Below are 13,388 nucleotides of genomic sequence, written 5' to 3' on the forward strand. Positions count from 1 at the left end.
GCGGCACTATCCTGTCATACTACCGATTTAGTGGTCCATAGAGATAAAGTGGTTCTTCGTCCCTGTCTGTCATTCCTGACATTTTGTTGCCTTCCTTGGTTCACAAAACAGCGCAGCCCTCTACCAGGAAATGTTTATGCTTCCCTCTGCTGACCAGCTAAGGAGATGCTGATTACATTTTCCAGTAGGACTTGGCACCTGCCCACACTGCCAAAATGTCCAAAACCTGGTTTAATGATCATGGTATCACTGTGCTTGATTGGCCAGCAAACTTGCCTGACCTAAACCCAATAGAGAATCTGTGGAGTATTGTCAAGAGGAAGATGGGACATCAGACCCAAACATGTAGATGAGCTGAAAGCTACTATCAAAGAAACCTGGGCTTTCGTAACACCTCAACAGTGCCACAGGCTGATCGCCTCCATGCCGCACCACATTGATGCAGTCATTTTAGGAGCCCCGACCAAGTATCGAGTGCATAGTATACTATACTGTACATGGACATACTTTTCAGTAAGCCAACATTTCTGTATTAAAAATCCTTTTTTATTTTTATAATTGGTCTTCTATAATAATCTTCTGAGATACCAAATTTTGAGTTTTCACTAGCAGTAAGCCACAATCCTCAACACTAAAAGAAAAATGCTTGAAATCCATCACTCTGTGTGTAACACCGCTATATAAGATACGAGTTTCACTTTTTGAAATGAATTGCTGAAAAAAATTAACTTTTTGATGATGTTCTAATTTTTAGATGTACCTGTATATGCTTTGATTGGGAGCAGCTTTGTTTCTCCCCATGATTAATTTCAATTTCTAGTACAACAATTCTCAGTTTCATGGAACCCTAGGGTTTCTACAGAGGTTGCAAGGAGTTCATTAAATAACTTTTTGATATTCTAATTTTAGGAGATGCAACTGTATATAGTTTTTTTTTAATATAACACACATGCCATACTTGCCTGCTCTGTGCAATAGTATTGCACAGAGTGGCCCCCCATCCCCCTCTTGTGGGATCCCCTGCCAGTGGTTTTGGCTTCTCCTTTTCTCTGTTTGCCCCCCATAGAACCCATTCTACGGCGGTGCACCTGCGGGCTTGCTTGACTTTTTTCTGTCAACCATACCTCTCTCCTGCTTTTAAATGTGTGCATGAACCCTAATTGAAGCTGAAGACTCATTTTCCAGCAGTAGGGGTTATTTTTATGCTAAAAATCGAATTCTCTTATTTAATGATATTCGCTTAAAATAGTAGCTGACGAAAATCTGATAAAGCACGGAATGTAAATGGCCTTTATTGTATCATAGCTCCTGTGGTCATACCTCAAAGATAAGCAACAAATTAGACTTTTAATTGGTACAATTCTGGCATGTCTAATTAACATGGTAATGAATTATATTTAAACACGTTTGAAATGCATGCTTTATTGGTTGTTCCCAGCCATGTGTATCTGTATTTTTTGTGATCACTGTCCAAACTGGAACAAACACACATCTGATTTTGACTCTAGCTGCAAAGAAATTCCTATGTTCTGTAAAGCAATTTGTTACACTAATTTTACAGTCGATCCAGTATCTAGATTCTTAAATTTTTTCTTTGGTGCTTTATTAAGAGTTATGAGCAGCCAAAGATATATGCTTTAGTCAAAATTGGGAATTAAGCCTTTTAAGTGTTACTAAACCCAGATCCTTAATTCAGTATATCTGGTCTCCCACAGTATACAACATGAAAGTGCAATTATTTTAGTAAATATAAATGGATACCTTTTTTCATCAGCAGTATATAGCAATTAGAGCAATCTTGGAACTTGTATCAGTGAGTGCTGATAGCTTGTAAGAGGAGTTTTCATTTCTCCCACGCTTGTCCTATGGGGCTTCAAGACCCTTGATCCTCTGAACATGTCTGGACTATGCTGATAGAGCCTGTGTTGATCACATGTACCCTCCCAAGAAAAAAAATATATGGCAATACACACCAAACTATGCAGCCTGAATCCATAGACTGTAAATATTATTAGGTTATTTTTTGGAGTCTGTGGAAGGAGATGATCAGAGAAGACAGGCTCGAACAGCCTTTATACACAATACAGAGGATTAACCCACATTAAGGAGTATAACCCAACATGCTTTAATGCATATACAGACTTATTTTACTGTTGTGGGTTTAGTAACACTTAATCATTCACCTGGGGTGGTATCTTTATTGTTAACATAGTGTTCCAAATGTCAGTATGCCCGGTCAACAGACCACGTTACCCGCCACCACACCCTTGCCCTCTCAACATTGAAATAAGCTGCTTTCTCAATGCTGGTGTTTTTAAGCTGGCAGTAGGTTATAGGTGGGAATGAGGATGACAGGGGTAGTGTAATAGGAAGGTATCAGTGGGTTACCAGGTGTGATGAGGTTGACAGGGGTAGTGTAATAGGAAGGTATCAGTGGGTTACCAGGTGTGATGAAGAGGAGGATGGCAGGGGGTGGGTTGTTAGCAAGGTATCAGTGATTTTACAGGTGGAATGAGGATGACAGGGAAGAGAACGAGCGAGAAAGAAAGGAAAGGCACAGAGAGGAAAAAAATGAGCCAGCTCAGTCAAGTAAGCAGTCCATTTTGTTCGGGCTCTGCAGACCCCAGCAGTCGGGTCAGGCTTTTTTCCTGCCCAGGGGACTTTCACGAGATTGTGAATGGACAGTGGCGTCGCATTTAGCACATGGTTATGCCCAAGCGTTTTTCCATCCGCTATCCGTTTTTTGGCGGCGGTAGACGAACGCTGTCCCCAAGCAGGGGATCACACTGTGTCTAGGCTGAATAAGTCCACCTTGCTGCCAGTAGAGTATTTCCCAGTATTCAGGGATCCGGCTGATAGGCGTGTGGAAGCACTTGCCCGCCACTTTTATCTGGTGGCGGGTTCCCTGTTGAAACCTGTGTTTTGCATCAGTGATGGCCTCTCAGGCGCTCACGACATGGTGCAAGGGGCTTTGCAGCAGGATCAGCTCATCCACACTGTGATGTTCCTGTACGATGTGGCCTTGGACGTGGCTCTGTTGGTCGCCCGGTTGTCGGCGGTGGGGATTGCGATCCACCGCATTACCTGGTTAAAGCGCTGGTCGGTTGATCACGTGTCCAAAAAGACGGTGTCTGAGGTCCCCTATGAGGGGGGGGGTCGTCTTTTTGGGTCAACTCTAGATGAGTTGATTAAGGGTACTCACGGGAGGTAAGAGTACTCGGCTGCCCCAGGTCACCAAGGGTAAGCCCCCGCACGCAGATGGGGCCCTCCTTCAAGACTCAACATAATTGCTTTCGTGCCTTTAGGACGCAGGAGAAAGGTAATCCCTTCCGACTTCCCAGTGGCCACGAGAAGCCGTGGTCGGGTAAGCCAAAAGCCGGTCAGTCTGGTTCAGCGGCCCAGTCCACCTCTCCCTGAAGGGAAGCCCTCCCATTGTCGGGGTGGGGGGATGTCTGCTTTCCTTTCAGGAACCCTGGTTGTCCGGCATTTAGGACAGATGAGTTCACAAACTGATTCGTTCAGGGTACAAGATCGAGTTTCGATCTCGCCCCGCAGACAGGTTCTTCCCGTCCATTCTCCAGCTGTCCCCTGATCGTCTCAGAGATTTCATGGGGGCTGTGCACGATTTGCTTGCCCAAGGAGTCATTGTACCCGTTCCTTTCCGGGAAAGGTTTTGCAGTTTTTACTCCAACCTGTTCACGGTGCCCAGGAAAGAGGGCATGGTGCGTCCGATTCTGGACTTATAGTCCCTGAACCGCTTTGTGCGGGAAGTTCAGGATGGAATCCATCCGATCGGTGATGGCCTCGTTGAGGCCTGGGGACTTCCTGGCATCAATCGACTTACAGGATGCGTATCTCCACATCGAGGATCATCAGAGATATCTCCCCTTCGCCGTGGCTGGGGAGCATTATCAGTTTGTGGCGTTGCCTTTCGATCTCCCTTCGGCTCCCAGGGTTTTTCACCAAGGTGTTGGCTCCAGTTCTAGCTTTACTGCGTTTATGGGGCATTGCGGTCCTCAGTTATCTGGATGACCTCTTGTTAAGGTCAAACTCATGTGTGACCTTGGTGAAGGATCTGACCGTGACGGTTCAGACACTTCAGGAGTTCGGGTGGACTGTCATTTTTCACAAGTCAGCACTGACTCTCTCTACTCGTCTCCAGTACCTAGGGATGGTCCTGGACTCTGCTTAATCTCGGGTCTTCCTTCTGGAGGGCACACTCGTGACTCTGCGGGAGGAGATCAGAGCTCTCAGGAACGACTATCTCTGCTCTTTGCACACCTGCATGTGGGTTCCCGCATGATGGTCTCGGCCTTCGAAGCAGTTCCGTTTACTCAATTTCACACCAGGTCTCTGCAATCGGAGATCCTGGACAGGTGGGACAGAACACCTCAGTCCTTGGAAAGGATTATTTCCTTGAGTCATCCGGTGCGGTCAGATCTCCTGTGGTGGCTCCGGCCACAGTCCTTGACACAGGGTCAGTCCTTCCGACCTCTATTGTGGACGATTGTCAACACGGATGCCAGCCTGTCGGGCTGGGGAGGAGTTTTGGGCACACTTTGCGCCCAGGGGACGTGGTCAGCGGGGGAGACTTCGCTACGAACCACGTCTTGGAGCTCCGAGCGTTCAAGCTTTGTCTGTCTGTTCCGGTGGTCATCTCAGCTTCAGGGGTGTCCGGGGGGTACAGACAGACAATGCCACGGCTGTGGGTTATATCAATCACCGAGGGGGCACGAGGAGTGCCTGGGCGGCCAAGGAAGTGGCCAAGATTCTATCCTGGGCCGAATCGCATGTACCTGTGCTCTCAGCCGTTCTCATTCCGGGTGTGGAACGTTGCCAGGCGGACTATGAGTCGCCAGTCTTTGGACCTAGGGGAATGGTCCCTACATCCGGAAGTGGCTAACCTCCTGTGCACCCGGTGGGGGAACCCGGGCGTGGATTTGTTTGCGTCTCGTCTCCACAAAGAGGTGGTAAAGTTCGTGCCCAGGACTCGCAATCCTCTGGCCTCTGGTGGCTTCCGCTGCGAGACTATCTTCTATCTCGAGGACCGGTCTTCCATTCGGTTTTACAGTTTCTGGCTTTATCGGCATGGCTGTTGAAGGCCAGGTCCTGAGGGATAGAGGTCTTCCTCAGGCGATCATCCTTACCTTGTTAAAAGGTTCGCAAAGCCACTTCTAGGAAGTTTTCTCTCAGCACCTGGAAAGCGAATATAGATTTTGTGCGACGTGCATGGTTTTCACCCTCGTTCCTTCTCGGTGGCGAAGGTCTTGGCCTTCCTGCAGAAGGGCGTGGATCAGCATTTGGTGCGGACTACAGTCAAGGGTCAGTTGTCGGCCTTGGCCGTCCTTTTTTTTTTTTTTCTTTTTTTTTTCCAACGACTTTTGGCGTCACTTTCTTCGGTCCGCACCTTCATTCAAGAGGTGCGGCATTTGTCTCCCCTGAGGAGAGCTCTCTTGCTTCCCTGGGACCTAAATTGGTTTTGTCAGTGTTACAACAAACCTACCTTTGAGAACATCAGAGAGATTTCTCTGTATGTGTTGTCACAGAAAGTTGCTTTTCTGGTGGCTATCACGTCGGCTCACAGAGTGTCTGCCTTGGCAGCCTTCTCCTGCCGTTCTCCTTATCTGGTACTTCATAGAGATAAGGTAGTTCTGCGACCGACTGTCTTTTCCTTCCACGGTGGTTTTTTTTCATTCCACCTCAATGAAGAAAATGTTGTTGTGTGCACGATCCAAGCATCCTAAGGAGTTTGCCTTGCATTCTCTGGATGTGGTCCGGGTGGTCAAGGTCTACCTGTCCGCCACAGAGTTTATTCAGCAGTCTGATTTTCTATTTGTTCTTCCTGAGGGACCTCTGAAGGGATCGGCCGCCTCCGTGGCGACCATTTCTGTGTGAATCAGACAGACGATTGTTCAGGCCTTTCCCATCACGGGTCAGGTTTCTCCTTTCCCGGTAAAGGCCCATTCTACTCGAGCCTTTAGTGCCTCTTGGGCTTTTCGCCATCAGGCATCTGTGGCTCAGGTGTGCAAGGTGGCGACCTGGTCGTCCGTGCACATTTTCGAAAGTTTTCCAAACTTGCTGTTTTGGCATCTTCGGATGCTTCCTTTGGCCGCATGAGTTTGAGTGCGGCAGTTGTTTAAGGTGACATTATTTTTGTCCCTTCTTATGGGGTGTTCTTTTCTGGGTTTGTTCCAGTTCTAAATTGGTTGCGTTGCTTTCCCACCCCTCATACCTGCACTTTCTTGGGACGTCCCATTAGTGGAGGCTAATACCATCGGGTGGTGACTGTCAAGAGGACGTAAGAGAAAATAGAATTTTTGTAAGAACTTACCGTAAAATTATTTTCTCTGAGTCCTCTGACAGTCGCCGCCCCTCTGGTTTTTAGATCTGGGGGTTGTTACCTTCCGGTACTGCTTGCTACAAACTGAGGTAATATCAGATTGGGTTCTGGTAATGGCTGATGCATGGCCCCCTAGTGGCGTGCTGAGGTACAAAAGTTTTTTTTGTATTAACCTGATAATGATCTATCTGCCTAGCCTGCTCCTGCAGAGTGCGCCATTAGTGAAGGCTAATACCATCGGGCAGCGACTGTCGGAGGACTCAGAGAAAATAATTTTACGGTAAGCTCTTACAAAAATTATATTTTTTCACATTCTGCTATATAACATTCCCCCAAAAAAATTTTTAAAATCTTATTGCTTCATCATTTTAGGCCAATTTGTATTCTGCTACATATTTTTGGTAAAAACAATCCCAATAGGCGTATTTTGATTGGTTTGCGCAAAAGTTATCGCGTCTACAAAGGAGGGGAAAGATTTAGGTTATTTTTATTTTTTATTTATTTTTTACTAGTAGTGGCGGTGATCTGCGATTTTTAGCGTGACTGCAACATTGTGATGGACAGATCGGACCCATAACTGCCATTTTTGACACTTTTAGGGGACCAGTGACATTACTACAGTAATCGGTGCTAAAAATATGCACTGTTACTGTAATAATGACACCTGCAGGGAAGGGGTTAACCCAGGGGGGATCAAATGGTTAGGTGTGAGCCTAGAGGGTGTTTTATAACTGGAGTTTATAACTGTGGAGGGGGATGGGCTTGTAATATCAACACAGAGACCCATGTTCCTAAATTGTGTTGATAGCAGAGAGAACAACAGTCTCCTGTGTTTACAACAGCAGATCGCTGTTCTCTCATGGGGAGCGATCGCGGGTTCCCCGCTGGGGAGGCGGTGGGCGCGCGCCCACGGGATTGCTCCTGTGAACCGCCATACAGGTATGCCGATTCGTGGGAACCTGCCACTGTATTACTGCGGGGGCTGGTCAGCAAGTGGTTAATATATGTGAACAGGTTTTGAAAAGTGATAAACATAAAAATTGTTCTACTACTATCTCCAGCTTCTGACTTCTGAAGGTTCGAAATTTTGCACTTAAAAAGTGTATGTAAAGACTATAAATCCGAGGGAGGTGAAATGAGTTTAACCTTTTGCTCACATACTGTAGCTTAGGGATGTCAATCTCAATTTCATTGCGGGCCACATCAGCATTCTGGTTGCCCTCAAAGGGCCAGTTGTATCTGTAAGACTATATAAATGTATCTATACTCTTTATCATAATAAATATTCACTCCTGCACTCAAAGCTGTGAAGGACAGGTGCAGACTGACACAGAACCCACTCCTACTCCTGTAGTAGATGATGCAAGTCTATAAAGGAGGATCGCACACTGTTGGTATCATCCAGAAGAAACTTTATTGGAGACTGCATAACATGGTTCTGCTATAGTGTCCTGACTGAGCTGTCTCCAATAAAGTTCCTCTGCTGCGACTTCTGAAACGGGGGGGGGGGGGGGGGGCAGAGACGAGCCTCTTCGTGGCTGTATGGAGAAGCACAAAATCTGGCCGGAGAAGTATCCTCCTCTTTGCTGCCAACTGCTGAGGCAAGGTGAAGGTGGAGAAAGAGGGTGCAGGAGCTGTACGAGGGCCACGTTAATTGGCCTAGATGGCCCGATTCAGCCCGCGGGCCTTGTGTTTAACACATGTGCTGTAGCTCTATAAGAAATTGACGGAATTGATGTTTTCTTACCAAAAAAAAAGCCGTTTCAGGCCTTCTATAGTGTGCTGGATTCATGATTTTTCAGTTGTAGGACATTGTAGAGTCTGCTTTAACATAGTTATCCCAGTTAATCAAATATTTATTGACCGCTTACCTTTTTTAAACTAGTCGCTTCACTGCAAGTGAGTTTTCCTTTTGTCAGTGCGGGAGAACGCTATTCAGTCTGTTGGCCCATAATAATTCATAGCTTGAGCGATCGCTTTAGAAATCCATGGCTCCATACTGCTAAAAATCATTTTGTGAATTTAAATCCTGTATCTTATTGCTTTTTTTTTTTTCTACCTTCAATTTACCATTTTTTTTTTTTTTTAAATGCATGTTATTCCATTTATGAATGAATAGAACCCTTCATAAGCTTTTGCAATTCAAAAAAGTGTTTTGCTGTTTTTAGTATGTAGCTGGACTTCATAGAAATATCTAGGACAAAGTAGTTATCTTAATTGGACATCTTAATTGGTTTTATTATTTCTCATTTCATAGAGTAAATGGTTCCAATGGGTTTAAACTCCTCTGTGTTTCTTTAACCTTTTTTAAAACATTTTAAAAATTTGTCTTGTTTCAGGTATGGTCAGTTGCCTTTATTAGAACAGGTTTGCGAATATGTTCTAAAGCCATGTTCACAAGTGCCTTAAAGGAGGGTGCTTTTTGTGCCTTATGTTATAGGCTATCAAATGTGCTTTTGACTTCTGGAACACAATACTTTATTGAGCCTAATGCTTTGGTCCACACCACCTGTTAGCATCCACTTTTTGTGCTGGGTTGCACTGCCCTGAATGTTGCCTGCACTCAACATTGACGATCATTTTCTGTTTATTTATTTCTCTCTTACACTGCTTTAGCTGTAGATTAGATTGGAGACATTTCTATAAATTAGCGGTTCTCAACTGCCACTTATGTTCTACTAGAGTGTGTGTCTTTGGGTACTCCGTACCTGCTAGCCTCAACACCTACAGCATTATACAGTATATGGGTCCATGCAGAGGTTACCAAATGCATAATAATTCTAGAAAGGCACTAGTTTACTTACTTACCACTTTTTTGTTATTTTAATTATTAATGTTATTATTTGCAGAATATTACTTACCTGTATTTTTGTTGACTATTTTGCAGGTCCAAGATGGGCTTCATGGAATTTAGGAGTATTTATTTGCATCAGATGTGCTGGAATCCATCGAAACCTTGGTGTTCACATATCAAGAGTTAAATCTGTGAACCTGGATCAATGGACCCCAGAACAGATTCAGGTATAAGTGCAGTATTGCTGGATATTTTGAGGCTCTATGTTTGGATCATACTTGGCAATTTCAATTGTTTAATATTTCTTTGAAGAGTGCTTTTCAGATTGTTACATTTAATGTATAACAGCAGCAATGTATTGCCAAGTAGAACAGCTTGTATGACCTGAAAGTCACACGACTTGAATAATGCCTGTGTAATCTTGAGGTCTATGGACTTCAAGTCGCATCAATGTCGGACCAAAGTGGAGCAGGGACAGATATAAATGGTACTTATTGGAAATCATGTTGTACGACTTGTAATGCGACTTTGCAGTCCCAAGCCGAAAGACAAGTTGTACAAGTGTGAAAAGGGCCCTAATAACACTTTGTTTTGAAATGTATTTAAATGTATACCGTACAGTTTTTTTTTTTTTTTTTTTTTTTAAATCCTTATTTTAATATATATTTTTTTTTTTTTTTGTTTTGAATAGCGTGGAGAGGTATTAGGATACCTTTCAGTTTTTATTGCAGTCTGTGTCCTCATTAAGGAGTTTCCCCTTTTTTTTTTTTATTTGTACTGTTTACCACTACCATTACCATTGAAAGTAACAGAAAATCCCGAATTTTGGGTTGTCCCCAGAAAAGTAATAGAGGGAAAATCTTCCAATGGGGACACTAGTTCTGGTGAACTGGATGTCCCCAAGGAATTCCCTTAATTTGCAGGTTTTTCGTCTTCCCTTCCTGTTTGGCTATGGAACAGGAAGTGAAGGGAAATCTCCGCAGTGGGACACAGATGATGGAAAAAACCCTCCCTTACTTTATCCAAAATGTAAAAAAAAAAATGTTTGCCTATAGTTCTACTTTAACCCCTCGAAATGTTGGATGCCTGCCTGCCATGCTGATCTAATAGCTTTGATACTTTTACAGACTAGGAAAAAGATTAATCAGAGAATTAATTTCATCAGATTTTTACAATTACCTCTTTAAAAGATAGGGATGAGTTTGTTAGCTGGCTGTCCAGTTCATAGTGCTAAATTGAAAGTGTACATGAATTGCTAGATTATTTTGCTGCATCCATTTTAATACTTGCCTATCAAAAATAGATTTACAGTGGCTGAAATTTCTGACTGTGGCACAGTCTTCTCTACCTGACACTGTGTGATACTGCCATGATTTTATGGTTTGTCAGATTATCCTTAGTGGTAAGCAGAGCTGCAGCCACATCACAAGAATATTGCTTTTGACTTGTGACACTACTGCCCAACTATGGTATTTTGACAGAGGAAATGTTGAGGTAAAAAAAAGATTCCGCTCACTAGTAAACTTCAGAATGCTTTTTTTTTTTTATTGTTTGGAAGAAAATATAATTTAAAGGAATGTATTTTATAATATCCAGATCATTAAAAAAAAACAAAAAAACTTCTAGCCGTTATTTTAATGTGTTTTTATATCTTGTACCTCCTGATGAATTTCCCTGGTTCTTTAACTAAAGAAACCTGTGATGAAAGAAATATATCCAGCCTGAGTCCGTGACTCTGAACAACTACTGAGCACATGTAGTAGGCAGAATGCTGGATATGCGTACTTTTCCCAGAGATATTGTTTGGAGGGTTAAAGCTAATAAGTCTACATGACAGCTAGAAAACAAGCATTTTCAAATAAGGCGAACAGCAATGGAAGCTTACATACTTTCTCTTTCGTTCATTGACAGACACAGCTCCTGATACTTCTTAACCATTGAGTCACACTGCCCTCTACAGGAGTAGGACACGAAGCAGGAAAAAGCTTGACTACGCCTATGGGAAGTCCCAGGGGGGTATACACTTACACTCAGCTATAGGCACTACGTTTTTTTTTTTTTTCTGCCTAGTGAGGAGTAAGATGTAGTTCATTGCTGGGATCTATGGTCCTGGCAATTTTATTTTTTTATTTTAAATGGGATTTTTTTCCCCTTTATTATTTTGTTCCTGCGAGAACTGCAATCAAGTGCCCGACTGGGTGATGAACTGGGTAATATAGATCCTTAGGGTCTCCCCAGTCCGGCCAGCGTGCGCGTGCAAATCGCAGCTCCGCGCTAGGTCTGCCGCGACAAAGCCCCTCTGGACAGGGGCTGGCCTGTGAGTTAAATGTCTTGCAAGTATGTATACGAACTGGCTTCGGCCTGAGTCACAACGTTTTCTTCTGGCCGACAGCAACCTCATTACAATGGAGCAGTGTCTTGTCTGGAGCAGTGCCCACCCTGTCCCTGGTGGGTCTTTAGACCCCCCACCCCCCGGTGAGGTCATGAGCTGCCTTTGTCACATGCACTTAAGGTGGGCTGGTTGGAGTTGTTGTTGACCGTGTTTCCCTGGTGCGCAACGTGGGTTTGAGCAGGGTTCCCTGCCATCCTGGGGGTTGGTGACTAGGGCAGGGATGTCCTCTGGGCCTCCCTGTGGCGCTTGTTGGGCTGGGGGAGCTGATGTTTTTACCATCTGTGGGTACACCCCTCACGTGGCCGGATCCGGGCAAAAATTAAGGCCGCGGCTTTGCGGCCTACTCGATGGAACTTATGTGAGGCGGCCCCTGTGAGTATGGCTGAAGTCACTGCCTTCTCCGCTGCCCCTGAGTGTTTGGCTCTGCTGGGTCTGGAGGCCGGGCGCCCTCAAAAATTTAGGCTGCAGGTTACGACCTACTGCCTACTAAGTCATGTGGCTGAGTCGGAATGCTACTGTTGGGGGGCAGGCCCCAGTGTGTGTAGCTGAAGCCCCCACTCTTCCTTTGGGCATCTGGAGGGCTAGGGATCCATGCAATTGGGGCTGGGCCCCCACTAAAATTTAGGCCACAGCTTGCGGCCTGCTGGGCCATAAGGTCAGCTTGGCACCTCCCTCGGTCTGGGTGGCACTGTGGGGGTGCTTCATTTTTAATGATAGTCTTGCCGCCATTATTGTGTGGGGCACCTGCCTTGTTTCTCTTACGTCCTCTGACAGACGCAGCTCTCAATGCTTCTTCACTAATGGGTTATGCGCCATCTACAGGAGTAGGCTAGGCAGTGGAAAAGTTTTTATTTCACACCCCTATAGGGGCTGTCCCTTACAACATAACCCCAGACACACTGCTCTTAAATCAGTTTCTTGCTGCCTAGTTTAGGAGTAGGACCTAAGTTCCCTGCTGGGACTTCAGTCTCCGTTTTTATTTTCTTTTGAGAATGTTTGTTTGTTTTTTACTCTTTACTCACTATTGCTAGCTAGTGTCGGGGGATCCTCCTGGTGAATTACAAGCAACAGCTGGGCTGGGGTTTTGCACTGGATAATCTAGATCCTTATGGTCTCCCAGCCTGGCCAATGAGCGTGAGCAGTTTGTGGTCCGCCCAGGCCTCGCCACGACAGAGCCCCGGTGGATGGGGACGAGCCTGCGAGTGGATGCTTCGCCGGGACGCATCGACCTGGAACGCCCTGAGTCGCAGCATACCCCTTTTGGATAGCAGCACCCCCACTCGGGGTGGGAGGCGAGCTGTTTCGGAGTGGAGCTCCCCGGTCCATGGTATAGTGAGTGTCAACTTCCCCTGTGTCCCTGAGACAGACCTCTGGGGGGTGATGTGGGCCCACTCCTGGGGATAACAGGGCTGCGTTTTTCTGAAAGATCCCCCCCCTGGCCTATTAGGACAGGTCCTGCCCCTCCCCGCTCCCACTGGGACCGCTATAGCGGGATCTGACACCTGGGGGGGGGGGGGGGGGGGGGTATTCAGGATGTTACCTGTTTCTGGGGGGTCCTTTTAGGGGGATTCCCGTGGTGGCCTCATTCCTCATTCCTGGGTTTTCTGAGCACTGGGCAACGTTTTAGGCCGCCATTTTGTGTGTGGGCATAGGCCGAGCTGTGTATGGGCGGCGGCCATTTTCCCTTTGCTTTCTATGCTTTCTATTGGCACCATTTTGGTGTAGCCTGAGACTACACAGGTGGGTTCGGCCTCTAGTGATTTTTTTTTTTTTTTTGTCACTTCCTCCCAGAAGTTTCTCTTGCTGAAGACTGACTGCAGATTGGCTGCTTCTCAGGGTGCTGTTACAGTGAGGGGTGTTTA

At 45.5% G+C, this 13,388-nt stretch overlaps 1 protein-coding gene across 2 annotated transcripts in view; it reads left to right on the forward strand.

Moving 5' to 3' along the window:
- SMAP1 (small ArfGAP 1) overlaps window positions 1–13,388 on the forward strand; it is a 592,387-nt gene that overhangs the window by 116,115 nt on the left and 462,884 nt on the right. For both annotated transcript variants that reach the window (XM_082249786.1, XM_082249787.1), the window contains exon 2: window positions 9,228–9,361. In XM_082249786.1, the coding sequence (XP_082105912.1) occupies window positions 9,228–9,361 (134 nt within the window). The remainder of the gene's footprint in view (window positions 1–9,227; window positions 9,362–13,388) is intronic.

This window comes from Pelophylax lessonae, assembly GCF_965119305.1.
Source record: "Pelophylax lessonae genome assembly, chromosome: 3".
NCBI classification, from domain to species: domain Eukaryota; kingdom Metazoa; phylum Chordata; class Amphibia; order Anura; family Ranidae; genus Pelophylax; species Pelophylax lessonae.